Consider the following 23,993-nt stretch of genomic DNA (forward strand, 5'->3'; position numbering starts at 1 on the left):
CAGCCGTGGGGCGGCGCCGCCGGCGAGGCCGCAGCCGGCGTGCAGGCCCCCAGCGGCGTGTGGGCGCTGGCGGTGAGCCCGGAGGGCCACCTGGTGCTGGCAGGTGCGGCGTCGGGGAGGGGGCCTGGCCCGGGAGGGGAACCGCGCAGCCGGCCTGCTGTGTGGAGCAAGACTGCGCGCTCTGCTCCCCCGTCCCTCTTGCTCGCCCCGCCTGCCGTCGTGCGGCCTGCTGCCCCCCGACCCGAACAATACCCTCCTGCTGACGCCCCCCTGGCACCCTCCTGCTGGCGCTGCAGGCACGGAGGATGGGCTGGTGGCGGCCTGGGACCTGCGCCAGCGCCCCACCGCCCCGCTGTGGCGCCGCCAGCTGCTGGCCGACAACTATGTGGGGGCCCTGGAGCTGTGCCCTGGCGGCGCCGTCCTGGTGGTGGCTGCCGCCGACGGCAGCCTGTCGCTGCTGGACATGCGGCGGTCGGGCGCCGTGGCGGCCAGCGTGGCGCCCTCTGGCCTGCCGCTGCGCTGCTGCGCCACAGACGGCGTGGTGGCGCTGGCGGGGGACGAGGGCGGCGGCCTGCACATCTGGCACATCGGGCAGCAGCTGGGCCAGCAGGCGCCGCTGGCTGCGGGGGTCTGGACGCCGCCGCGGCCCGACGGCCTGCTGCCGCCGCTGGCGGCAGACCCGCCCTCCGCCATCAACGCGCTGGCGGCGGCGCCGGGTGGCGGCGCCAGCGGCGGCGTGGATGTGGTGACGGGGCACGAGGGCGGCCTGCTGCGCTGGTTCTCCACCTCTGCGGCCCCATGAGGCTGCGAGGCTCGCATGCGCCCTGTGTGTTGATTGTAATCCACCTGAAGCTACCTAGGGTGATGTAACCCGCAAGGCAACGAAGCTGCCTTCAGCTGGCGCAGGCACAGCGGGCGGAGCAGCGTCCACATCATCTAGGGCTGGGCAGTATGAACCGGTAATGCTAAAGTAAAGTAAAGTAACGATTTAATGGTTCACTGCTGTCCTGGGCCACATTTACCACGACAGGAAGGAGTTGGAAAGGTTCAGGAAAGGTTTACAGGGGGGCCTAAGGGGGCACCTGTTAACCTGTAAACTACCACCCTGGAACGAACGAATGAGCTTGAATCAGCCCCACAGACGCTGCGAACCCTGCTCCAGTCTCCCTCCAGGGTTGCCCAGCCACTGCCTGACAGCATGTCCGGCATGCAGGCTACCATCGACGAGTCCCCCACTGGCAGGCCTCTGCAGCAGGCGCCGGCTATTCTCCAAAAGCTAGCCTCAAAGCAGCGGGATGCGAGGGAGCCGATGGCTGGCATCATTGCTGATGGGGAGGCAGCATACCAGGCCGCTTTGCGGGCTTTGGGAGCCAGCGCTGACGGCAGCGGCGGCACGTGACTCTGCCAGGTGGCGTGCCAATTGCACAGAGATGAAACCAGCACTGGTTTCATCTCTGTTTGCTCCTGAATGATCCCTGTTTGCTGATTTGCCACTACTGCAACCCACTGGCCCCTCCTGCACTGGCCTCAAATTGCCCCCTTTACCGAACGCTTTATATAAGCTTTACAGCTCGCGAGTGGGTTCACAGGCGCACATAGTGGATTACAGATAGGCAGTAAAGGCTTTATCTTCACTAAAGCTTTGGATGATCTTCACAGGTGGCACCAACTGCAGGTACCTGCCAACTGGCTTTACACCCCAGCCCTAACATCATCCCCTCCTGTATATATGATATATACAACCCCCGGCCGTGTTGTATATGACCATGTCTGCTGTCTGCCGCTCGCTTCATCCTTTGCTTCGAGCCAGCAGAACTGCGAGCGCCAGGCACCTCACCACCCGCACCATGGCCAGTCGTGTACACTATGACAGCAAGACCTGCCCCTGTGAGTTGCCTTTTCTGTCGCCAAATTGCGCTTTCATGGCCGCCGCCTCCCCATGGCCGCCCCGCCGCCTGCGCCACCCTCTGCCGCCTGTGCCTTTTGCCGCCCTCCTGCCGCCGCTCGCCAGACTCTGGAACATTCTGTAGACAGACCCTAGTTTCACTAGAGCACTCTAGTCTATTTATAGCATTGTGATTCCTTTCCATCACTCTAGAAACGTCCACAACACGTTTGCCCCCACAACCACCGTGGCGTGAAGGCTGACCCCTGTCCACCGGCTGCCGCCCTCGCCGCCCCCCGCCTGCAGACGCGCAGCGCTCCTGGATCACGCTGCTGGAGAAGGGCCTGCCCTTCGAGATCAGGCTCGTGGATCTGAACGACAAGGACGAGGAGTTTGTGAAGCGGTACCACAGCATTAACCCTGACCAGGCGGCGCCAGCCAAGGTGCCTATCCTCATCGAGCCAGACGGCACACAGCTGATCGAGTCGCTCGTCATCTGTGAGTATCTGGAGCAGCGCTACCCTCAGGTGCCCCTCCTCCCCGCCGACGCCGTCCAGGCAGCCAAGGTCCGCCTGTTCGTCGACGCCTTCAGCGCCCAGCTCACCCCCGCCCTCTTCGGCCTGCTGCGCGCGGCCGACGCCGAGGCGGTGGCGGCGGGCAAAGCCAAGCTGGAGTCGGCGCTCAAGGTGGGGGTGGTTGGGAGGGTGGGATGCTTCAGGTGTGCTTGCAAGGAGTCGCCCCGCCACCACGATCCACCCAACCTTGCCTTGCACTGATCAGGCGTGCCGCCCGCACGGCGTCCCCTGCTTGATGCCATGCAGGTGCTGGATGCCTTCCTCACCCAGCACGGCAGCCAGGAGGGCGGCGACTATTTCCTGGGCCCCACCTACTCGCTGGCAGAGGTGGCCACCGTCGGCTTTGTGCAGCGCTCCCTGTCCGCCCTGCCCGCCTTTCGCGGCGTCGACCTGTGGGAGCTTGTGCGCCAGAACAAGCTGGGCAGGTGGGCAGGGAGCAAGCGGCGAGCTGCTGCAGGAAGCATGTGACTGGGGTGGTGCCGCCCCTCGGTTCTTGGCTGGCAAACAGCCCTGAGCTGGCCCCATCCGGCACTGTACCGCAGGCTGGAGCGCTGGATGGAGGCGTCGCTGGCCCGCCCCTCTGCGCAGCAAACCAGACCAGACGAGGAGGTCACTGTCAACGGCTGGCGCAAGTTTGTCACGCCGCTGGCCAACTGAGCTGAGCCAATGCATCGCATGCCCGTATCGGCCCCTTCCTGCGGTTTTCTGGTGCATCTCCTTCTCTGCGTTGCTAGCGGCCGATGCTGAGCTTGCATGTGTGCATGCTGACGTGTGTGTGTTGAGGCTGTAGCTAGCTCTTCCGCATGCCTGTAAAGGAACCGACCCCGCCCAGCATCAGTGTCACGCCTTCTTCAGGCGCTGCGGGTCCAGAAAGCAGGCGGGGGGCTGCAGAAGTGCCAGCAGGCTGGTGCAGCATCGATGCACGCCTGCGCAGCCCATCCTCCGGCGCCTGCTAACTTTACACACAAAATGCAACAGGCTCCAAGAGTGCAGGACAGGAAGTGGAGTTGTGCGTTGCAATCGGCCGCTGAATGCAAGGCTCCAAGCAGTGCTGTGCAAGTGAGGAGCTGCGTGCTGAAAGTTGTCGCTGAATGCTAGGCGCCAGTTGTCGCTGTTCAGTGCTGTTCAGACTGAGGGTTGCCGACGGTGCGATGCTGCATGCCGTGCGGAGGCTCTTGCCAGCCTGTCATCAGACTAGATGTGAAAGGCCTTCAGGTGGTGGTGAAGTGCCAAGTGGAGGTTGCGGGCTTGCTGTGCTGCACAGGCAGGAACGGAGAAGGACTGGACATGATGGCAGCCTCAGGGACCTCTTTAATGGAAATGGCAAAGAGCAGCCCCTGCTGGCAGCACCAGCACACTGCTCCCTGCCGCTGCGACCAGAAGCCATGCCCCACTCACCAGACTTATTGGCCAGCCTCTCCTCCAGGGTTCCCTCCTCCACCAGCTCAAAGTAGACGCCATCTTGGGTGCGGATGCGCCCCTTGGACTGCAGCAGCTCCCTGCCTGCAGCCCCATAGCACCACCGCCCCAGAAGAGTCAGTACCGCACGGCCACCGGTAGGTATCAGCGGCGGCAGCAGCAGCCGCTGCACCTTGTGTGGCCACCCTGCTCAACGTCTGGCGCCGCTGGCTGTCCCCGGTGGTTCATTGGCACACACACGCTGGGATGCCATCTCACCTGTCTGTGTGGCGTTGAAGCGGATGACAAACTGGCAGGCCGGGATGTTGAGGCCCTCCTCAGCGGCAGCTGTGGCTATTAGCAAGTGTTGCCCTGCGTGTCGGCCATGACCAATGGAGGAGGTCAGAGCAGTGTTGGCAGCACAACCGTGGCATCGAGTCAGAGAGGGAGCAGAGATGATGGAAAAAATGAATGAATGAATGAAAATGAATGAAAAAATGAAAATGATGATGGAAAAAAAGGCGTCGCTCACCCTTTGCTCCAAAGCTCTCGCGCGCCTCGCGCTGCTGCTTTACGGCCATCCCGTCGATGCCTCTGCCACCGTGGCCCATGAGGAGGTGCAGCTGCATGAAGCCCAAGTCAGGGTCTGCAGGGGTGGGATTTGGGGGTGGTGATGTGCAAGGGGCATCACGAGGACATTTTGAACCCATGTTGCTGCCGCCGGCGGCTTGCTAGGCCCTGGGACCTGCATGCATCAGCTCAGTTATTCTTGGAGCGGGCGCCACCTTGTCGGCTGCCGGCGCACCTGCTTGCAGGATGCTGTGCAGGACACGGCAATCGGCGCGGGTCCTGATGAACACGATGCCGTGTGCTTCCTTCTGATCGCGGTACTGCAGCAGTACCTCCTTCATTTTGATGTACTTGGGGCTCTTGGGGCACGCAAAAATGCCATTCCTGTCAAGCAGGAGTGAGGAAGGCCTCTTCTGCCTCAGGTTGCAGTGTCGCAAATTGCCACACTGCGGGTGCCATAGTGCTGGTGCTGGCCAGCAGCACCAATGCAGACCAACACGGCTGGCAGCAGGCAGGTACCCTGTCGTGCTGCAGCAGCTTCACCTGTAGGCTTCTTCCAGGGTGTCCTGCCCGAGCACCTGCCGGGTCAGCAGGCGCAGCAGCTCCATCGCCACTCCCTCCACGTCGCCACTGCCCGAGCCACCTGCGCTGCCGCTGGCGCTGTCATTCCTTGCCACTGGGCGCCCCAACAGCTCCTCGGTGCGCACACCCAGCAGCTGCAGGGAAGGAGGAGGTACGAAGAAATGTACCATTTGGACATGCGCAAGCAAGCCCCGGGCGGGGTCGCCAGCAGGTGCCCGCTCACCTTCTGCACTGTCTCGGCCACCAGCTGCGCCAGGCGACGCGCGGCCGCCTCGCAGCCCATGTTGCCAGCCACCGACAGCGCACCCAGTGCCTCACTGAGCAGCATTACGCAGCAGTTGAGGTCGGTCTTAAGAGCCGGCTCAGCTCCCTGGGCTGCCTCCACGTGCTTGGCAGCGCGGGCGCACCACTCCTCTGCTGCATTGCTGAACTGGCCCAGCGCCAGCTGCTGCAGCGTCTCATACCGCAAGTGCAGGTCTGCAGGGGAGGCGCAGTCCCACGCGTACTCAGCAAATCGGGTGGATTACATCAAACTCCTGGTGGCGCAACCGGAGGGGGTTCCATTCTCTCCTACCTGCAGGCAAACCACCCTCGGGCTCCTCGTCATCACTGCCAGCAGCTGCCAGCCCCTGAAGGTGGGTTCCGAGCAAATCAAGCGCCCCAAGCACCCAGCGGCCCAGGCTCTCAGCAAACACGCGGTCCTCCTCCCGAAGGCGCACAACAATGCGCTGGTCCTGCAGCACAGCAGATGCGTGCGTCGGCACAAGGCACCATCAAGCGCCAGCGTTGCTGCCATTGCGCTGCTGCCGCTGGCCTACCTGGGCCTGTGGCACGTGTGCCAAAACCTCGGGATGGTCGTCAGGCACCACCAAGTACTGCGCCTTCAGACGGTTCTGCAGCAGGTCCAGCGCGCTCATGGTGCGCGCCTGCACAGAAAAGGCAGGCGGAAGCGGTAGTGAAGCTGCTGGAAAGGAAGGCGACAAGACTGTGGCCGGCATGGCAGGTGGGCCCCCAGAAGTGATGATAAGCTGAGGCCAATGTGCACCAGGGTCGTTTGGCTTGCTGGTGATGCCGTGAAGCCAATAACTTGTGTGGGCACTGCAGCCGCAGGCTTGACCTCCAGCCACTCTGCGTAGCGCTTGAGCACGACCGCCATAGCCGAGCCACCCACGGCGTTGTGGCATTCGTCCAGCACCTGCAGCAAATCAACTTCAAACAACTCCAAGCAACGGGCGGCAGCAGGCGCGGCTCACTCCAGGCATTCCGCGCCAGGGCGCTCACCAGCAGGGTGATGTCCTCAAAGCAGGCCGCCCCGCGCTCAATCAAATTTTGGAGGATGGCCGGCGTCAGCACCACCACAGAAGAGCGCTTGAGCAGGTGAACCCACTCCTCCCGCTCTGGGTTCACGCTCTTGCCGCCGCAGAAGCAGTCAACCCCAAAGCGGAAGGAGTTGAAAGGTGGAGAGGTGCGGATGTAAGCTGCAGGCAGAAAATGGGCATAGCATGAAGATAGCATGAAGATAAGGTGTCGTGCTGCAAGAGCGAACATCTGACGGGCGCTCGCCATGCACGGCGCAGGTGAACATGAAATGCTTGCCCTTTGGCTGCAAGCTACTTCTCACCAGCCTGCTGGTCTGCCAGGTTGATGGTGGGCGCAAGGACAACGGTCTTGGCATTGTGGTTGCGCTCCAGCAGGGTAGCGGCGTGGTGCGGGATAATCTCAGTCTGCAATGCCATGCATGCAGCAATGTGAGAGATGAGACTTGTTCCAAAACTTCGAATCATGTGTATTACCTTGCCCGCTCCAGTTTGTGCCACAACCAGATAGTTGCCGCCTGTCGAGATCTGCCGCAGGATATCGGTCTGGTACTGGCGCAGGACTCTGTCGCCCGTGAAAGCAGCAGCTTGTGCGGTGCGCTCCCTGCAGGCAGCCACGGCGGCAGCCAACTGGCCGGGTGAACTTGGCAAACCATTGAGAGCGCGCTCTTGGATGCTCAGCACAGCATGCTCACCCCAGCGCCTGCTCCCTCTCCAGCCCTATTGCCAGGTGCACGAACTCGCCAGCTGGGCTGCGCTGCTGGCCTTTCGTGTCGAAACCAGTGGGCTTGCTGGTGGCATCCAAGTACAGCTGCGCTACCACAGACGAGCCAAACTTTGCAGTCCAGCTCTGCAGGGAAGGTGGACATGCCAGCGAAGAAATCATCAGGCGGGCAATTGGAAAGTAATCTGCGTTCATGCATCCTTTTGCCTGCAACCGGCCTGCGGGGATAACTCGCCTGGTACTTCTTTCGAATAAATGGGTTGGTCTCTTGCAGCTGGCTCTGCAGAAAGTCTGCAATGCTTGAATGCGACATGCCGGAAAAGAGGCGCTTGGCCTCGGAAGAAGGCACAAGGCGCACGGCCGGGGGGCGCCCCGTCAGGCTGGTGCCCGGCTGAGTGGCAGGGCCCAGCAGCTTGCCACGCGGCAGAACTTTGGTGGCTGCCGATGATGCCTCCACGAGGATGTGGAAGGCCCCAGCCAGGACAGCAGGCACCAGCACCTCCAGCTGCTCCAGCTGTTGGGAAGGAGCGGGGGGTCCAGACTCAGCTGGCACAACTCAGCTTGGCACATGTGATGCACTGGCAGGGCCACCACAAGGTGCTGTGCCTCTCTGCCCTCTGCTGCCTACCCGCGTCTCCAGCTCCTTGATGGCCGCCGCAGCATATGGCAGCAGCTTGGTGATGGCTACAAAGAGGGTCCCGTCCTCCGCCTCGTGCACAGCCTGCGCAGCAGGGGTAGGGGGAGGCAACCATGCGTCAGCTGCTGGAGGTGCAACCCGCTTCTGCTCTGCAGCTGCCCTCCCTCCTCGCAGGCGGCCTCCCTACTTGCCTGCGGGAGCACCCCCTTCATCTCCTGCGCCAGGAAGCCAGCGATGCGCTGGCCGCCGGGGTCGCTGGCCCAGCAGTACTCCACGGCATTGAGGCGGCAGATGAGCTGCAGGGCACCATTCAAGGCGGTGACCTGCAAAGAGAAATGCAGCAGGAAGCAAGGTCACCAATAATTAAATGCCTCAGAGTTCGAGCTGCCGGTAGCTGGTGCCGGCTGGGCCTGAGCGATGCCTGCATGCATCTGTCTAGCCGCCGCCCAACCGCCTTGATGCAGAGGTAGCAGCTGGTGGCAGCCCAGAGCCCGGCGGCTTGCCTGTGTCTTGAGGCGCTCATCAGACAGCTCCCACACCGTGCCGCCAGGGGTGTACAGGTCGCCCAAAACGAATAAATCCCTGCGCAGCACAGCATCGTTGCGCACGTCCAGAGCGGGTGTGGTGGGAAGGTTGACTCCTGGAGGCGCCTGCATGAATCAGCAGCAGCAGGCAGCTAGCCTTAGTGACACTCAGATACCAAGGGCACTGCCGGCGATGCTGCCCAGCGCTGGAAGGAAATGGCATCAGCTTTATGGAACAGCATGCCAGGCAGCACCCTGCACCTGAACCATCTGGCCCTGGCCCAGCGTTGCCGACTTGAAGTGCTTGTCTGCTGAGGCATCCGCATCAAGGAACTCAGCCTCCATGCCTGGCAGGCCGCTCGTGCCGCCAGCACCTTCAGCACCAGCGCCGCTGGAACCGGCGCCTCCTGCTGCTGCGGCTTCATACATCTGAGTTCCCAGCCCTGGCAGCGGCAGCGCTGCGGGCGGCGGCGGCTGTGCAGCAAAAGGCGCGTGCTGGAAAACAACCCCCTCCATTTCCTGGGCTGGCGGGCCTGGCAGCCATGCCAGCTGGGGCATCGGTGGCGGCACTGGCAGCAGCGGGCCCAGCGGCTGCACCATGGCAGTGGCAGCCGCCATAGCTGCCTGCTGCTGAGGCAATGCTGGAGCACCCTCGATTCTGAAGTAGTACAGGCGCAGGCTTTCATCCATGGCGTGAGTGGCCCTACACACGTAGGACCTGGCTGAACCTCAGTGCTGTGCTGAACAGTATGCCTGACGCCCAGCACAGCAGCCACGCACCAAAAGCAGCTCCTCACCTGATGCAGGCGCCTGCTGGCACAACGTCCAGGGCAGGTGCTGCCGCCACGCCGCTGATGGCGATTCTGCTGTGCTCAGGCTCGACCCTCTTCACGGTTCGATAGCCGTTAACGCTGGCGTACACGCCACACACCTGCACTATCGCCCGGCCTGCAGGGGCAAGCGGAATCTCGGAAGTGGGACAAGGTAGCGGCATTCAAAGGGGCAAGCTGGCGGGCTTCTTCAACCTACCCGGCGTCAGATCAGGCATCTCGCTCACTGCCAGTGTCAACCACAGCAAGTTGTCTGCCCTCTGTGCTGCGGTGATACTGCTCCTGATCTGCTCATCCTCTGGAAGAAGCAGCATCTGCTGAAATTCTCCTGCCTTCCACTGCACACCCAGGTGGGAAAGTCTTAGTGGGCACTACCGTGGCGCAGGCAGCGAGGCAGTGCGCCGTCTGGCATGGGGCAACCGACCTTGAATGTGCCCGGCAGCTCCTCCGCCGAAGTTGTCAGCTGCCTCCGCCTGGCATCCCTGCGGTCCAGCCGACGGGCCCGACTCATGAGGTCCTCATACTGCTGCTGCTGTGCTGGATCAATCCCCAAATAGCTGAAGCGCCGCGACGCCATGGTTGGCGCTTCTGGCCGTGGTGGGTGGAACACGGTGTCATTCCCTGGCCCCTGCTTCCCCGGGTAGAACAGGGAGACGCCGCCGCCGCCGCCCTGGTTGATGCCTGCCTCCTCAGCATCCTCCAGCCGAGGCCGCTTGCCCTGCCGCGCCCGGAGGCTGGCCTGTATCTGGGCACCCATGCGCTGCTGCATCGCACATAGTAGCACGCCGCGCTGCTGCCCACTGCTGTGCAAATAGACATTGCGCGCTAGCTCTGCTATGTAAGGGAGCTGCAGGACAGGAGAGGGCAGTGTTGAGCGCCGCCGCAGACGGATTGAGTCGGGCACTGCCAGCGGCGGGCCCAACCTGCAAACTGTCTTGCTTCCCCAGGTAGCGCAGCGCTCCTGATGCCTCCAGGGCTGCTGCCTGCAGGGCCCCTGCCGCAAGCAGGGGCAGCAGTCCAGCAATTGCCTGGTTGCTCAGGTCGTGGCCCTGCAGGGCCTTTGCCTGCAGGTCTGCCCAGTCCAATGCTTCTGCCATGTCCAAACACGACTGAGAGTCCTGGGGCTGTGAAGGGTTGAGACCTGGAACCCCGCCAACACGGTCAGGGCAGTACCCAACACGGCCAGGGCAGTACAACTTCTTGACTTCCATCAACTCTCAGCCAGAAGCTGGGGAGGCACCCTGGCCAAAGCCTGATGCTCCCAGCTCTGCACCCGTGCGACCTATTCTTAGCTCAGGAGCGTCGGCCGCCGGCCGCTTCTGACGATCCCTCTGCTGCATCTACTCCTGGCGGCCGCCGATGGCTTAGATTGCATGTGCTCAACTGGTGTGGCGAGTTGTAGCTCTTCAGCATACATGTAACGACACCAACCCCCCGGCCACCCAGCATCAGCGTCATGCCAAAAGGAGCATCCTGCCTGCAAGCCTATGCCGTCAGCAGCTCATAAGCCTTTTGCACCTCCTTGAACCGATCCTCTGCCGCCGCCTGCTCCTCCGCGCTGCCGCCGGTCCACTTGTCGGGGTGCCACCGGGCGGCCAGCTTGAGGTACGCCTGGCGGGCCTGCGCTGAGGTGGCGGTGGCGGGGATGCCCAGCACACCCAGCGCCGCCTCCACCACACCGCCGCCGCCAGCCCTGGCCGCCGCGCCGTCGCCGCAGGCACGCCGGTCGGCGCCGGCGCCCAGGCTCAGCTTGGCTGCCTCCTCCAGCAAAGCCGGCAGGCCGGGGTGGCCGGGCGCCGCCTTCTTCAGGCGCTGCAGGTCCAGAAAGCAGGCGGTGTAGGCGCCGGCCTGCTTGTGCACCTCTGCCCGCAGCTGCAGGCAGGCGGCATGGCCCGCATCCAGCGCCAATGCTGCATCCAGGTCGGCAATGGCTGCCTCCCACGCCTGCCTGGCAGCCTGCGCCTCCGCCCGCCGGTGCAGCACGGCGCAGGCCAGCCCCACGCAGGCCGGCGGCTGCAGCCGCGCCAGCAGGCTGGTGCAGGCATCGATGCACGCCTGCGGCAGCCCATCCTCCAGCGCCAGCTCCCCCTGCCGCTCCACCTCCTGCAGCTCGCACACATGCGCCAGCAGGCTGCTGCACTTGCGGCTGCTGCCCGCCACCTGCAGCGCCCGCTGAAGACTGCCCGCCGCAGCCGCCAGGCTGCCCTGCCGCCACGCCACTTCTGCCTCCAAGTACAGCCGGTCTGCAGAGCCCTCCAGCAGGCTGCAGCACCCCGCCTGAGCTTCGGCATACCGCTGGCACAGCAGCAGCGCCTCCACGTGGGCACACCGGGCCGCCTGGAGGCGCGAGTTTGCCGCCAGCATCTGCTCCGCTGCATACAGCTGCGCCACCACCTCCTCCTCCGGAACCGCCTCCCGCGTCAGCCCTGCACGGCTGCCTCGCTGCGCTGCTGCGACCTCTGCTGCCGCTTGCTCCGCTGCTTCGGCCGCCAGCTGGCCAGCCTCGGCCAGGCCCCTGGCTGCAGCGCCACACCCGGCGTCCAGCTCTAGCGCGCGCCTGAAGCTCTGCTCTGCCAGCTCTGGCTGCCGCAGCTGCAGCCTGGCCCTTCCCGCCCTCAGGTGGGCCCGCAGGTAGGCGGGGTCCCGCTGGGCGGCCTGGTCGGCATCAGCGGCGGCAATGGCGGGGCGGCCCAGCTTGAGGGCGGCCGCCGCGCGGTTGGCGTGGTACACAGCGCTGGTGGGGCTCAGCCGGATGGCCTCTGTGAAGCAGTCGAAGGCGGCGCTGTGCTGGCCGGCGCCAAACAGCTCCATGCCGCGGTCGTTGGCGCTGCGGCAGGGGGGTGGGGGCAGGGGAGGCGGGAATGAGCAGGGCTTGCAGCTCCTTGCCCTGGACACTGATCAGCACGTGCTGCATGTCTTGACGAAGCCTGATGTCCAGGCCTGCCCGCCCACCTGTCTGCCTTGCTGCTGTCGTACTCGCCATCCTGCCACCAGGGCCGCTGGAAGGCTGGATCCTTCTGCCGACCCGCAATCTCCTCTACCGCCTCCGTCTCCTGCGCAATCTGCCCCACCAGGTCCGCAAACTGCGGATCTCCCTCCAGGCCCAGGCATCTCAGGCGGAACACAAAGTCCTTGAGCTTCTCGCTGCGCCAGATCGACCCCGCCTCGGCTGCAGGGCGGCGGCAGGCGGCGTGAACATGCGAGTAGTGCCTCTCTGGCTTCTTGCTGCAGGATTGCTTGCCTTAAGCCATGCGCGACGTGTTGGACTCACCTTCGTCTGGAACCGGCACAGGAACAACGTTCATCGGCCTGAATGAGACAAAGGACGGGGTTTTGCAGAGCTCAGGAAGCTCACAGACTTTATGTGCAGGCCGAAGAGGCTGACAACGGGAGAAGAAGGGCAGCCGACAGCTCTGCGGGCTGCCAGGGGGTCAACCTGTCGCGCCCGCCGCGCCCCGCTGGCATTCCACCTTTTGCGCCACTGCTCACCCATTGCATCATCCATTGCATAGCACGCTCCACATGAACGGCGATTGAGACAGAGTGGTGATGTCCGTGGCGCCCGGCCTGTCGGCAAAAACACCGCTGGCCAGCAGCGCACACGCCGGCCGGAGAGCCAACAGACCAGCAGCGCGGCAGCGGCGCCAAAGATCGTGCGGTTGCATGGCGGCGGGCACTCAGGGCCCTGCCGTGTTGCACCATGCGCCGGTGGCGGCGGCAGCACTGGGCGGCGACCCAGCCGCGCTGGCAGACCTGGTGGACGATGCGGTGGTGTGGGCCAGCCAGCACGGACTGGTGAGTGGGTACTGCAGCTCCTACAGTTGAGATGGAGCTGCCGCTGCTGCCGCTGCTTGCCGCTCTCGGAGGCTCCGCACTGCACCCGGTCCTCTCGCGCCAAGAGAGCAGGGGCACGATTCTGTTTCAACCTTGCCCCGACCCTGCCTCGCATGCAGCTGGTGGGCCTAGGTCTGGAGGATCCGGCGTGCGCCGCGGTGCACGCGCCGCTGGCGCTGCTGCCGGTCCCCTACCCTCGTGACACCTTCCTGGCCGCCAAGCAGGCGGCCCTCGCCTTCAATGCCATGATCGACGCCGTGGCTCGCGACGAGGCCTACTTGCAGGAGGTGCTGGCAGCTGCGGCAAAGGAGGACGAGTTCACGGTGCGGCGGCGGCGGCGGCAGCAGGCAGTGCAGGCGGGCAGCTGGGCGGAGCGTGTTGCTGATCCACGGCTTGGCTGCTGGCCTGCGGGGCCTGCCTGCGTGGCATGCCATGGCCTCTCCAGCATGCAGCTCCTGGCGCATGCTTGACAGCAGCGCGTCGCATGTGGCCCATGCACCCCTGCGCCCCGCAGGCCCGCCTGCTGGCTGTGTACCGCGACACCGCCGATGCGCGGCATGCGCGGGTGGGCCGCGACGCGGTGCTCGCCATCCTGCGCTCCGACTACATGCTCCACGCGCCCACCAACTCGCTGCTGCAGGCGCGCCGTGCGCATGCTTGCTTGCGGCCTGGGGGCTGTTCTGCTTGTTCTCTGCCGGCAGGGCTGGGAGGCGGTGCATCCGCCAGGCCCGTGCTCCCAGCCGCTGGCAGGCCGTGGCTTGGCGCGTGGCGGCAGCGGTGCACGTCGCCCATCGCCCGCCATCCACCGCCTCACCCCCGCACCACCTGCCCCACCACTCCAACCCGCAGGTGGAGCTGAACACCATCGCCTCCTCCTTTGGCTGCCTCAGCACCCTGGTGGCCCGCATGCACCGATACCTGCTGGGCCGGCTGGGGGCCGGCGAGGCCGAGCTGGCGGCGCTGCCGCAGCACAACGCCATGGACGGGATCGTGGACGCGCTGGGGGTGGCAGCGGCAGACTACGGCGCCCCCGGCGCGGTGGTGGTGATGGTGGTGCAGCCAGGCGAGCGCAACGCGTACGACCAGCAGTGGCTGCAGACGCGGCTGTGGGAGCGGCACGGCGTGCGCACGCTGCGGCGCAGCCTGGCGCAGGTGAGGAGGCGGGGCGGTGGGGCGCCTGGGAGGGCTGGAGGGCAGGCGGGGTGGTCCTGCTGACCAGGCTGGCCCGGCCTGCCGGCATGGGTGTGGCGGGTTCAGTTGCTGTGGCCGCCGCTGCAAGCCCCGCCGTTCAGCCACTGGAACAAACAGCGCCGCCGTTTTGCGCCGCCCGCCGCTGCAGCTTGCGGCTGAGGGGCGGCTGGGTGAGGGCGGGCAGCTGGAGGTGGGCGGCCACCCCGTGGCTGTCGTGTACTTCCGTGCGGGCTACACCCCAGACGACTACCCCAGCGAGCGCGAGTGGGCGGCGCGGGTGCTGGTGGAGCGGTGCGACGCCTACAAGTGCCCCACGGTGGCCTACCAGCTGGCGGGAGCCAAGAAGATCCAGCAGGTGGGCAGGGGAGGAGGGGCAGCCTGGCAGCGCCTGGCGTTCTGCCCACCCGCCTGTGCCTGCCTGCATGAGGTGGTGGTCGCAGACTGCGCCCTCCGAGCCGGGCCCACGGCGGCGCCAGTGTTTCTTGACCACCCGCTCCCCTGCTACTGTCTGGCTCCCTCGCTTTGCCTGTGCAGGACCTGGCGCGGCCTGGGGTGGTGGAGCGGTATGCTGCCAGCGCTGAGGATGCCGCGCTGCTGCGCACCCTGTTTGCGGGCCAGTGGGGGCTGGAGGATGTGGGCGACCCCGCCACCGCCGCCGTGGTGGCAGACGCGGTGGCGCACTCGGATCGGTATGTGCTCAAGCCGCAGCGCGAGGGTGGGGGCAACAACTATTACGGCGAAGCGATGGCGCAGCGGCTGCAGGAAGGGGGTGGCCTGGCGGCCTACATCCTCATGCAGCGCATACAGCCGCCCGTCAACCGCGCCGTCATGGTGCGGCGCGGGGTGGCGGTGGAGGCGGACACGCTGTCTGAGCTGGGCATTTACAGCGCGTATGTGCGGCGGGGCGGCGAGGTGCTGCTGAGCGCCGAGGTGGGGCACCTTGTGCGCACCAAGAGCGCAGACAGCAACGAGGGCGGCGTGGCGGCGGGCTTTGCCGTGCTCGACTCGCCCATGCTGGTGTGAGGCAGCACGGCCGCCATCCACACTGCACTGCGTGCTGCTATACGCACTTTTCACTGCATTCCAATTCATTGTAACGGCCCCCAGCACATGGGGCGAGGAGGACGGCGGTGCTTTCTGCGCTGGCGCCGCCAGGCTGGCGGGGTGAGGACGTGCCTTAAGGGGAACCCTAGTGCGCTTTGGCTGGCTTCTGCTCTTACCCTGTCGACTTCTGGAACTGGACAGCAGCGCTGCGGCGCGGTAATTCTTGAGTTTGATGCGCGTTTTGGGCGCTGCGCCAGTGCAGCCGGGGCACAGGCCCATTGATACGATCAGCAGGAAGATGCGAGCCGGCGACGTGGCTGCAGCAGCGATGGGGTAGGGCTGCGTGGCCCTCTCAGGACCCGCCCGCCGCCTCACACCTGTGCTCGCGCCAGTCCTCCTTCTTATACTCGCTGCACAGCGAGAAACTGTGATTCCATCCTCTTCCCATGTGTCATACTGCAGGTCTGCTGTCAGCACCGGCAAGAAGCCCGCGGAGGCGTGTGCCAGCTCCAGCGCACCAGCCGCGCCAGCCGAGCGGACGCCGTTTGCTGCGTGCGCCAGGCCCGACGTGGCGCAAGCGCTCCGCGACAAGTATGCCGATCTCGGCGGCTGGCCGTCGGCAGCGCAGCTGCCAGTCCTGTATAGTCCTGCCTACAACATCAGCTTTTACGGCGTGGAGCGGCTGCACCCTTTCGACTCCAAGAAGTTCCAGCACGTTCTGAGCATCCTGGAGCGCGGCGGCGTGCTGCAGGTGGGCCAGCTGGTGCGGGCGCACGAGGCGACGCACGAGATACTGCAGGAGGTGCACACCGAGGCGTACCTCAACAAGCTAAACACAAGCAGCTTCATGGTGGCCCAGGCAAGCCGATGGGTGCCACATACCTGTGCTGGCCCTCCACGGGGGCAGCAGCGTTGGCGCTAGTGGCAGCCAGCACGGCCAGGATGGCAGCCAGATGGCCGTCACATGGTGCCCCTCCCAACCGAGAGCACCGGTCCTGCACGCAGGTCACGGAGCTGGTGCCGCTCGCCTTCCTGCCCCCCTTCCTGCTGCGGCGCAAGGTGCTGCGGCCCATGGCCACGATGGCCGGCGGCACGATGATGGCGGCGGCGCTGGCCATGGAGCGGGGGTGGGCCATCAACCTGGGCGGCGGCATGCACCACGCCAGCCACGACCAGGGCGGCGGGTGGTGCCCCTACGCAGACATCCACCTGGCGATGCGCCGCCTGCGGGCGGCATCCGGGGGCGGCGTGAGGCGCGTGATGGTGGTGGACTTGGACGTGCATCAGGTGGGTGGCAGCCAAAGGGGGGACAGGGAGGCGGAGGCCTTGGGGCCGGGCAGGCAGGGATGGCCAGCGTTGATGGCACGGACGGCGCAATAGAGCAGCAGGTGGCGCGGCGGGGTGCTGGTGCGAGGAGAGCCCAGGCATGGCGTGCGCCGGCCTGCAGGGCAACGGCGTGGAGCGCTGCAAGCAGCACTTTGGCGAGGAGGGGGAGACCTTCATCGTGGATGTGTACAACAGGCGGGCGTACCCTTGGGATGCAGAGGCCAAGCAGGTGGGCGGCAGGAGTGCGCAGCGGATAGCGGGTGGGGCAGCAGAGCAGACTGCTGGCGCTTGGCAGTCGAAGCTAATGCCCTTGCTGCTGCTCCGCTCGGCCCAGCCGCGCCATCCATGGCCAACACTTCCTGACAGGCTTGTTGGCTTGGTGGTGCGCGTGCGCGCTGCAGGCCATCGATGTCCAGCGGGAGCTGCTCCCCGGCACAGGAGATGGGGAGTACCTGGAGGCGGTCGTCAGCGCACTGCGGCAGGCCTTCTCAGAGTTCCAGCCCGACCTGCTTATCTACAATGCGGGGACCGACATCCTGGAGGGTGAGTTGGGACAAGCCGCGCAGTGCTGGCCTGGTTTCAGCCGAGTGCAGCCTCGGGGAGCCAACAAGGCTGCATTCCTGCATGGCACCAGCTGCGACCAGCTGCCTGCCTCGCATGCGGGGCGCTGACGATACAGTGCCATTGGTGCAGGAGATCCGCTTGGGCTGCTGAGCGTGAGTGCCGAGGGCGTGGTGCGGCGGGACCAGATGGTGTGGCAGGCGGCGCTGGAGCACAGCGTGCCCATCGTGCAGGTGCTGAGCGGCGGCTACACGCGCCGCTCCACGCCCTGCATCGCAAGCTCCATCCAAAACCTGTTCAGCACTTTCAACTTGGGGCAGATGGAGGCTGCCCAGCAATGATTCGGATTTCGCCACACCCAGGCTGCATTCCATCCATGTCCATGCATGCAACGATACATGTTGGTTACATGTGCGCTCTGGCCAATCTTATCGGTGAATTGTGAACAAAATCAAATCAGTACAAAATACGACTCGTCTCGAACAGGGTCAGTACAGTATTTGCAATGTTCCCACAGGCTCCGCTGTCCAATGCCTCATCACTCTCTGAAGGATGCCGGGGCATTGATGGTGCTGCTGCCATTGGTGCTGCGCAGTGCCAGAAAGTCCTCCAGGTATGCACACATCACGGGGGGCCAGCGCCTGCGGTGGCGCACCAGCAGCGGCGGCGGCAGCGTCAACACAGCCAGCGACAGCAGCACCAGGGTTGTGCTGTGCTTTGCCAGCCGCACACGTCCAACGCTGGTCTGACGAGGGTTGAAGGGCGCACCTGATGCGAAAGACCCAGTCTGGGTCTTGGTACCGGCTGCAGCCGACGGTGATGCGGGTGCATGCAAACTCCCACTCCGCCTCTGCCGCCGCCTCCCGGCCCTGCCGCCAGTACAGCGCCGCCAGCGCCGCTCGCATGTCCACGCTGCCGGGGGCGCGCCTGCACGCAATGCGGTGGCAGGCCAGATGGGCACAGGGCAAGCAGCATGTGCAGCAAGCCGGGGGGGTCCTGATACGGGTACCACCCTGCCCACCCCACCTGGCAACATCCTGCATCTCCTTCATGGCCCCCGCCTCGTCGCCCATCTGCACCAGCATCAGCGCCGCGTTGCTGCTGGAGAACACGGCGCCATCCAGCCGTGGCGTGTTGCTGCGCCCGTAGCGGAAGCCTGTGGCCCGCTGGAAGCCATCTGCGCTCTCCAGATAGTTGTCGCGGGCCCGGCTCCACTCCCCTGCACCATGTGAAAGCAGGCATGGCCACAGGGTGCTGGCGTGCAAGCGCTGGTGCAGCAAGCCAGGCTGTCAGCGCAAGGAACGGTGCTTAGCCCAACTTGAGCATGACTGGGGCCCCTGCCACTCACCCAAGCTTGCGTGGCAATTGCCTCGACTGTTCAAAATGTAAGGGTCGGGCAGTCGCCCTGCTGCAGGAAAGAGGAGGAAACGGAAGGCATTCGGCACCTTTCAAACCGGGAGGGGCAGCGGCAGCTAGCCATTCTCAGTCCTTCAAACCGCCAAAGAAGTGGGGGGCGCCAGAGTGCACACCTGATTGCGCCTGGGACAGCGCTTGGTCATAGTCACCCAGTGCTGCCACCCAGTCTCCCAGGCCCTCATATGCCAGCCCCCGGCCTACATGTCAACAGTGACGTTTGGGTTGGGGCAGCCACCGTACAGCATGATGCAGGCGGCCCATGCCAACGGGCACGCAGCCCACCTGCTAGCAAGCGTGCCCGGTCAACTGCCGCTTCTGGTGGCAGCTGCTCTAGCGCAAACTCGAAATCAAGAATGGCGGCCCTAAAGTTTTTGCCGTCCACCAGCGCCTGGGGAAAGGTTAAAACCAGGGAGAAATGGGTGTGATGCACAGTCAACATGTTGGGGCAACCCTGAAACAAGATATCACCATCGCACCTGCCCGCGCATCTCGCGCCACTTGCCCTCCCCCGGCTCCTGCTCTATGATCTTGTTGAGCAGCTGTACTGCCTGCAGCAGTTGCGTGATAATTAGTGGACATCCGTCGAATCAAACGGGAGTGCAAGGCTACACTGCCTGCAACACCAGATCTGGCGGCACGAGGCGGCAAGGCGGCAACCCGGCATGCCTTTGAGCACGGTGATAACAGTGACACGCCACCCAGGGGCACGGATCACTCACCTCTGAGAACTCACGATTGGCATAAGCCTGCGTGGCAGCTGCCTGCAGCGCCCGCACCGATGTCGCACCTCCCGCTTCATCCACGCCGCCGGCGCCGCTGCGACGGGAAGATAGCGAGGCTACCAGCAATGCCGCGCCGGTGGCCAGCAGCACTTTGCGTCGACCATTCAGCACGATACTCTGGGAGGCTTCTGAGGAGGGCTGTGAGGTGCACCGTGGTGCACCAGGTCGGGCACGGCCTGGGCCTCCGTTGAATGATCTGCTCGCCCTTTTAGATCTTGGAAACGTATCCGCTACACGTGCTGAGGCTTGGCAAGTGCCTGGGCACGCCATCTCAAGGAAATGTCAATGGGAGGCCAGCAGACGAAGTGCATACCAGGCCCTCACCGCGATGTACACACATGAAAAATGCCTGGGTAATGGTGAAGAGGTAAACAAGGCCTGTATCAGTCTGAGGGGAAACTGCACGGGTACTGCCGAAGTACGCATTTTTCAAGCGCGGTGCGCCGCGTGTCCAACCCTCGTTGAACGCCCTCATGCATCGGCATCCGTGAGATGAAGGCGCATCGAGGCCAGAGCTTGCCTCTCCATTCTACACACCACAAACCCGGCGCGCCACGCGCTTCGCTGGGCCGGTTGTGCTGGGCATCAGTGGGCCCCTTCCTGGCAGCCGCATTGATAGGCAGCGTGCTGTTTAGAGCCACCGGCAGCGGCACCGGCGCAGAGGAGGTTGTTGTGCAGCGGCCCTCCTCCCGTGTCCTGGAGGAAACAGGCCGGCCCATACCCTGCCTGGGACTGAACTGTGGAGGGCATGGGGCCCAGACAGCAGCAACGGGAGCGGGGGCCGAAGGCGGCCGCGCTGCCGTCATCGTTGGCTCATCACTTGGCGGCAGCAGCAGCAGCGAGGTTGGCGGCGGCAGCGGCGAGCAGCTGCCGCAGCTCTTCCTCTTCATAGGCATCCTTTCGGGGCGCGGCTACCGCCACCGCCGCCTGGCGGTGCGCGAGGCCTGGTCCAACAAGGCGCAGGTGCCGGGGCAGGTGGTGGCCCGGTTCATCCTGTCAGAGGATGAGCGCACCCCGCAGGTGGGGTGGGCGAGGCAGGCAGCCAGGCAGAACAGTCTTCTCTTGCAAGCCGTGGGTAGCAGCCGCTGGGCGGTTTGGCATGCATGCCGGCATCATGCGCGCGCCTCTTTCGCCGCACCACGCCCACCCCAACCCCCGCTGCCATCGCGTGCGCATGTGCGCAGGTGGAGAAGGAGCTGGAGGCGTACGGCGACATTGTGTTTGTGCGGGAGAAGACCAACTACAAGTCCATCCTGTACAAGACATACTATGTGAGCGACGGCGCGGCGGCGGCGGGGCTGGCAGGCGTGGAGGCGCAAAACCAGCAGCCGCAGCGCGCCATGGGCTGCCACGCTAGTTCCGCCTGCTGTCCTGCCAGTCTGCCCTCACCCGCCTGCGCCTGCCCCTCGCCCCCTGCCTCCCCTGTGGCAGGTGATGGAGTATGCGGCCACCAACTACGACGCCGCCTTTGTGCTGAAGACGGACGACGACGCCTTCATCAACGTGGTGCCCCTGCTGGCGCAGCTGGCCGCCATGTGCGAGAACCCGGGGTGCCGGCGGGAGCGCGTCTACATGGGCAAGATGGCCAAGCACAGCGAGGTGCTGCTGCAGCCGGGGCACAAGTGGAACAACGCGGCGTTCCACAACCACACAGGTGCGGGGGCGCGGGGCAGCCGCCGGCGGGCGCCGCTCCCTGGCCGCTTCTTCATCGAGGCGGCCCGGCCCCTGGCGCGCGCTCTGTCGCCTGCCGTGACAGCCTCGCTCCTGCGGCCCCGCCCCTGCCTCCTGCTGCCCCCGCAGGCCTCAAGGAGTACCCCAACTACATGATGGGGGGCGGGTATGTGGTGGGCGGCGAGGTGGCGCGCCTGCTGGTGGACATCCACACCCGCATGCACCTCAAGTTCACTCCCATAGAGGACGCCACGCTGGGCTTCTGGCTCATGGCCATGGACCTGCGCCACATAGACCACCCGCGCTTCTACACCTGGGCAGCGCCCTGCTGCTTCAAGGCCCCAGTCAGGCGCGCGCCGGCGGGCGGGAGCAGCCGCAGCGTCGGGCGGGGAGGCCGGCGGGCGGGGCTGCGGCACAGCGCAGGCGGCGCGTGGCATGCAGGCGGCACGCGTGCAGCTGCCTGCAACCCCGACGGGCCTGCCTGCCTGCCATGCTGCTGCTGCAGGAAGCCTGGGGAGCGGTTTGTGACGCGGTTCCAGCTGGCCGAGGAGTTTGATGCCGACCTGTGCAGCTCCGACCCCTGGATCATCATGCACAAGATAGACTCGCCCACCAAGATGCGATACGTGGGCGGGCGGGTGGCCAACTGCAGCGCGCCGGCGCGGCCCTGGGAGCTGGCCCCCAGCATCCGCCCGTACATCACCCCCGAGCAGCTGGCCTACTGGCAGCAGCGCGCGCCGCCGGAGCCGCCGGAGCAGCTGACGGCGGGCGACGGCACGCCCGCGGCGGATGCAGGCGGCAGCGCAGGTGGTGCCAGCAGCGGCGGCCTCGCTTCCAGCGACGCGGCTGGAGGAGGCGGCCTAGCCGCCGGTGCCATTGGTGGCAGCCTCGCCTCTACCGGGGACGCTAGTGGCGCAAGCCTGGCCTCAGCTGGCACAGCTGTGGGCGGTGTCTCGGCCGGTGCAGCTGCTGGCGGCGGCAGCGGACTTGCCTCGGCAGGTGCAGCTGCTGGCGGCGATAGCCTTTCCTCGGCAGGTGCAGCGGGCGGAAGCCTGGGGGCTGCTGGTGTAGCAGATCCCGGCGTTGGCACAAGCAGCAGCAGCAGCGGCATGGGAGCAGCCACCACCGCAATTCAGTAGCGGCTAGTGTCAGTGCTGCTGCAGGGGCGGAACCTGGTGCCCTTGAGCTCATCCGGCACTGCCCCCGTGGCACCCTTTCATTTTTTAGCTCCCTGTTTCGTTTCCCCCCAACTGAACTCATTCCTTGACCGTCTGATTTGTTGTGTTCTCTGCCGCTCCCTTTTGCTCCCTACTTGACCGCTTCCGGGGCCACTGCCCCCCTGTTGTTTGCTGCAGCACTGCCTCTCTACCCCCTTCACGTTCACCGGCACACGTAGTCTGTAACTCGGCATTCCTCTCGGTGTTTTGGCTGTGGAGGTGGGCACGCCTGCCTGGATGGCGGCGTCAGGTGATGGCGGAAGCTGGCGCTGGAGGAAGGCAAGGGTAAAACGTCGAACTGCTCCTTGGTAAGGCAGGTCCTCCCTCGAGTTGCGCTTTCTGTACCCGAACACCATGTCTGCGCCTCAGGACGACAAGGTGCGTCTCTGCTTGCCCGCCCATTTCTCGCACTGTCAAACACCTCTCCTCCCGCGCGCCCTGCACGCACTGATGAATAGCCGCACTGCACTGCGGAGCTCTAGGCTCCCCCAGGCCCTGCTATCATGGTGCCAACACTTTTGCCGCCTGCGCCGCGGACGCTGTGCAGGCGACCGCAGCAACGGCCGCCGTGGCGGCCCCGCCCCGCCGTGGGCACGAGGTTGTTGACGGCACAGGGCGGCGCCTGTCCTACCTCGTGTACGGCCAGCAGGACCTGCAGAAGGCCAAGGCCGTCCTGCTCTTCCTGCACGGCGTGCCAGCCTCGGCGTGCGAGGCGGCCACGCTGGATCGAGCCGCCGCCGAGGCCGGCATGGCGGTGGTGTCGGTGGACCGCCCAGGCGTGGGCGAGTCGTCACCCCACACCGTGCACAGCCTGGCCTCTTTCGCCGTCGACCTGGGCAGCCTGCTTGATGCGCTGGGCCTGCAGGGGGTGGCACTCGCCGGGGAGAGCGGCGGCAGGCCCTACGCAGCAGCCGCGGCGGCGCTGCTGGGCCCCACCCAGGTTTTCCCGCTGCCCCTTGTTAACGCCGTGGGCCCCCTGGGAGGTGGGCTGCTGGACCCCCTACCCCAAGGGGAGGGCCAGGACGCCCTCAAATTTGTGGGCTGGCGCCATGCGGGGGTGGCCATGCCCGTTGCACCGCTGGTCAAAGTACATGGCAAATGGAAGCAGTGTGGCCCCGGTGGTAGGGGCTTGCCCGCCCCTGATCAACAACCACCAATACCCACCGCCTGCACGCTTGCTGGTGCCGCCCTTGGGGCCTGGCTCCCTCCCTTCCACTCTGCTTGAGCGCCAGCCCTCCCCCCCCTCCACCCTGCGTGCTGGCGCAGCACAAGCCCGAGGTGGTCATCAGGGAGGCTGGCAATGACATGGGCCCCGCCGACAGGCAGGTGCTGGAGTCCAGCCCCCAGATGGGGCAGATGATGGTGGAGATGGTTCGGGGCGCCTACCGCCAGGGTGTGGGCGCTGTGCTGGACGAGTATGATGTGCTGCGCTTGCCGTGGGCGGGCGTCGACCTGGGCAAGATCCAGTGCAAGTGAGCGGCAGACGGCCGGTGGTGGCTGGTGTGTAGGCCCCAGGGCTGCTGCTGTCGTGCTTGCCATGTGCCACCTCTGCTGCCGCCCACCGTCTGCTTGCCTGCTCGGGTGGGTGCAGGACCACGGTGTGGCATGGCACGCTGGACTGCTGCGTGCCGTCCTCACATGGGGAGTGGTACGCGCAGGCCATCCAGGGCAGCACGCTGAAGCTGGTCGAGGGGGAAGGCCACACAACCATCTCGGTGCGGCGCGGGCGGGAGATCATTGCGGCTGTGCTGGAGGGGGCGTGAGGCACCCCCAGCGCTGCTGCCCCCTGCCACAGCGCTCGTCAGTTCAGTCGTGTGACATCCATGCATTCTTGTGTATACTGGTATTATAATACTTGATCAGGCCTAGTTCTGGGAGCAGCGGCAGGCAGGCGCTGGGCAGGCCGGGCT

General features: G+C 65.4%; 9 protein-coding genes across 9 annotated transcripts in view; 6 read left to right on the forward strand and 3 right to left on the reverse strand.

Moving 5' to 3' along the window:
* Window positions 1-802, forward strand: part of CHLNCDRAFT_135020 (hypothetical protein) — a gene marked incomplete at both ends in the record, with an annotated part of 5,803 nt that extends 5,001 nt beyond the window's left edge. The window contains 2 exons of the mRNA XM_005846939.1: window positions 46-103; window positions 297-802. Coding sequence (XP_005847001.1) covers window positions 46-103; window positions 297-802 — 564 coding nt within the window. The remainder of the gene's footprint in view (window positions 1-45; window positions 104-296) is intronic.
* Window positions 803-1,847: 1,045 nt separating this feature from the next.
* Window positions 1,848-3,117, forward strand: CHLNCDRAFT_135021 (hypothetical protein; the record flags this gene model as incomplete). The annotated part of the gene is made up of 4 exons (XM_005846940.1): window positions 1,848-1,887; window positions 2,192-2,571; window positions 2,707-2,885; window positions 3,003-3,117. 4 exons carry the CDS (start codon window positions 1,848-1,850, stop codon window positions 3,115-3,117), a joined length of 714 nt encoding a protein of 237 aa, XP_005847002.1.
* A 537-nt stretch (window positions 3,118-3,654) lies between these two features.
* CHLNCDRAFT_135022 (hypothetical protein) lies at window positions 3,655-10,138 on the reverse strand (the record flags this gene model as incomplete). The annotated part of the gene is made up of 24 exons (XM_005847145.1): window positions 3,655-3,716; window positions 3,859-3,963; window positions 4,138-4,230; window positions 4,391-4,504; window positions 4,664-4,812; window positions 4,972-5,144; window positions 5,234-5,487; window positions 5,585-5,744; window positions 5,829-5,936; window positions 6,128-6,205; window positions 6,292-6,488; window positions 6,632-6,734; window positions 6,828-6,930; window positions 7,022-7,176; window positions 7,409-7,564; window positions 7,679-7,771; window positions 7,891-8,010; window positions 8,227-8,337; window positions 8,473-8,685; window positions 8,809-8,914; window positions 9,009-9,159; window positions 9,241-9,379; window positions 9,466-9,804; window positions 9,965-10,138. The coding sequence occupies 24 exons, from the start codon at window positions 10,136-10,138 to the stop codon at window positions 3,655-3,657; spliced, it is 3,456 nt and encodes a 1,151-aa protein (XP_005847207.1).
* A 388-nt stretch (window positions 10,139-10,526) lies between these two features.
* On the reverse strand, window positions 10,527-12,346 carry CHLNCDRAFT_135023 (hypothetical protein; the record flags this gene model as incomplete). The annotated part of the gene is made up of 3 exons (XM_005847146.1): window positions 10,527-11,868; window positions 11,994-12,210; window positions 12,313-12,346. The coding sequence occupies 3 exons, from the start codon at window positions 12,344-12,346 to the stop codon at window positions 10,527-10,529; spliced, it is 1,593 nt and encodes a 530-aa protein (XP_005847208.1).
* Window positions 12,347-13,721: 1,375 nt separating this feature from the next.
* On the forward strand, window positions 13,722-15,083 carry CHLNCDRAFT_9965 (hypothetical protein; the record flags this gene model as incomplete). Its single annotated transcript, XM_005846941.1, has 3 exons — window positions 13,722-14,027; window positions 14,215-14,421; window positions 14,601-15,083. Coding segments are annotated over 3 exons (996 nt in total), but the record flags the coding sequence as incomplete, so codon positions are not given.
* Window positions 15,084-15,741: 658 nt separating this feature from the next.
* CHLNCDRAFT_23994 (hypothetical protein) lies at window positions 15,742-17,338 on the forward strand (the record flags this gene model as incomplete). Its single annotated transcript, XM_005846942.1, has 5 exons — window positions 15,742-15,981; window positions 16,116-16,397; window positions 16,558-16,665; window positions 16,838-16,979; window positions 17,130-17,338. Coding segments are annotated over 5 exons (981 nt in total), but the record flags the coding sequence as incomplete, so codon positions are not given.
* Window positions 17,339-17,535: 197 nt separating this feature from the next.
* Window positions 17,536-19,212, reverse strand: CHLNCDRAFT_135026 (hypothetical protein; the record flags this gene model as incomplete). The annotated part of the gene is made up of 7 exons (XM_005847147.1): window positions 17,536-17,638; window positions 17,766-17,924; window positions 18,024-18,216; window positions 18,527-18,610; window positions 18,696-18,801; window positions 18,890-18,961; window positions 19,201-19,212. The coding sequence occupies 7 exons, from the start codon at window positions 19,210-19,212 to the stop codon at window positions 17,536-17,538; spliced, it is 729 nt and encodes a 242-aa protein (XP_005847209.1).
* A 456-nt stretch (window positions 19,213-19,668) lies between these two features.
* Window positions 19,669-22,005, forward strand: CHLNCDRAFT_135027 (hypothetical protein; the record flags this gene model as incomplete). The annotated part of the gene is made up of 6 exons (XM_005846943.1): window positions 19,669-19,682; window positions 20,026-20,215; window positions 20,380-20,502; window positions 20,627-20,849; window positions 20,996-21,296; window positions 21,372-22,005. 6 exons carry the CDS (start codon window positions 19,669-19,671, stop codon window positions 22,003-22,005), a joined length of 1,485 nt encoding a protein of 494 aa, XP_005847005.1.
* Window positions 22,006-22,437: 432 nt separating this feature from the next.
* On the forward strand, window positions 22,438-23,846 carry CHLNCDRAFT_135028 (hypothetical protein; the record flags this gene model as incomplete). Its single annotated transcript, XM_005846944.1, has 4 exons — window positions 22,438-22,461; window positions 22,631-23,170; window positions 23,350-23,555; window positions 23,675-23,846. 4 exons carry the CDS (start codon window positions 22,438-22,440, stop codon window positions 23,844-23,846), a joined length of 942 nt encoding a protein of 313 aa, XP_005847006.1.
* Window positions 23,847-23,993: the final 147 nt, after the last annotated feature.

The sequence above is a fragment of the Chlorella variabilis genome, assembly GCF_000147415.1.
Source record: "Chlorella variabilis unplaced genomic scaffold CHLNCscaffold_12, whole genome shotgun sequence".
Classification (NCBI taxonomy): Eukaryota; Viridiplantae; Chlorophyta; class Trebouxiophyceae; order Chlorellales; family Chlorellaceae; genus Chlorella; species Chlorella variabilis.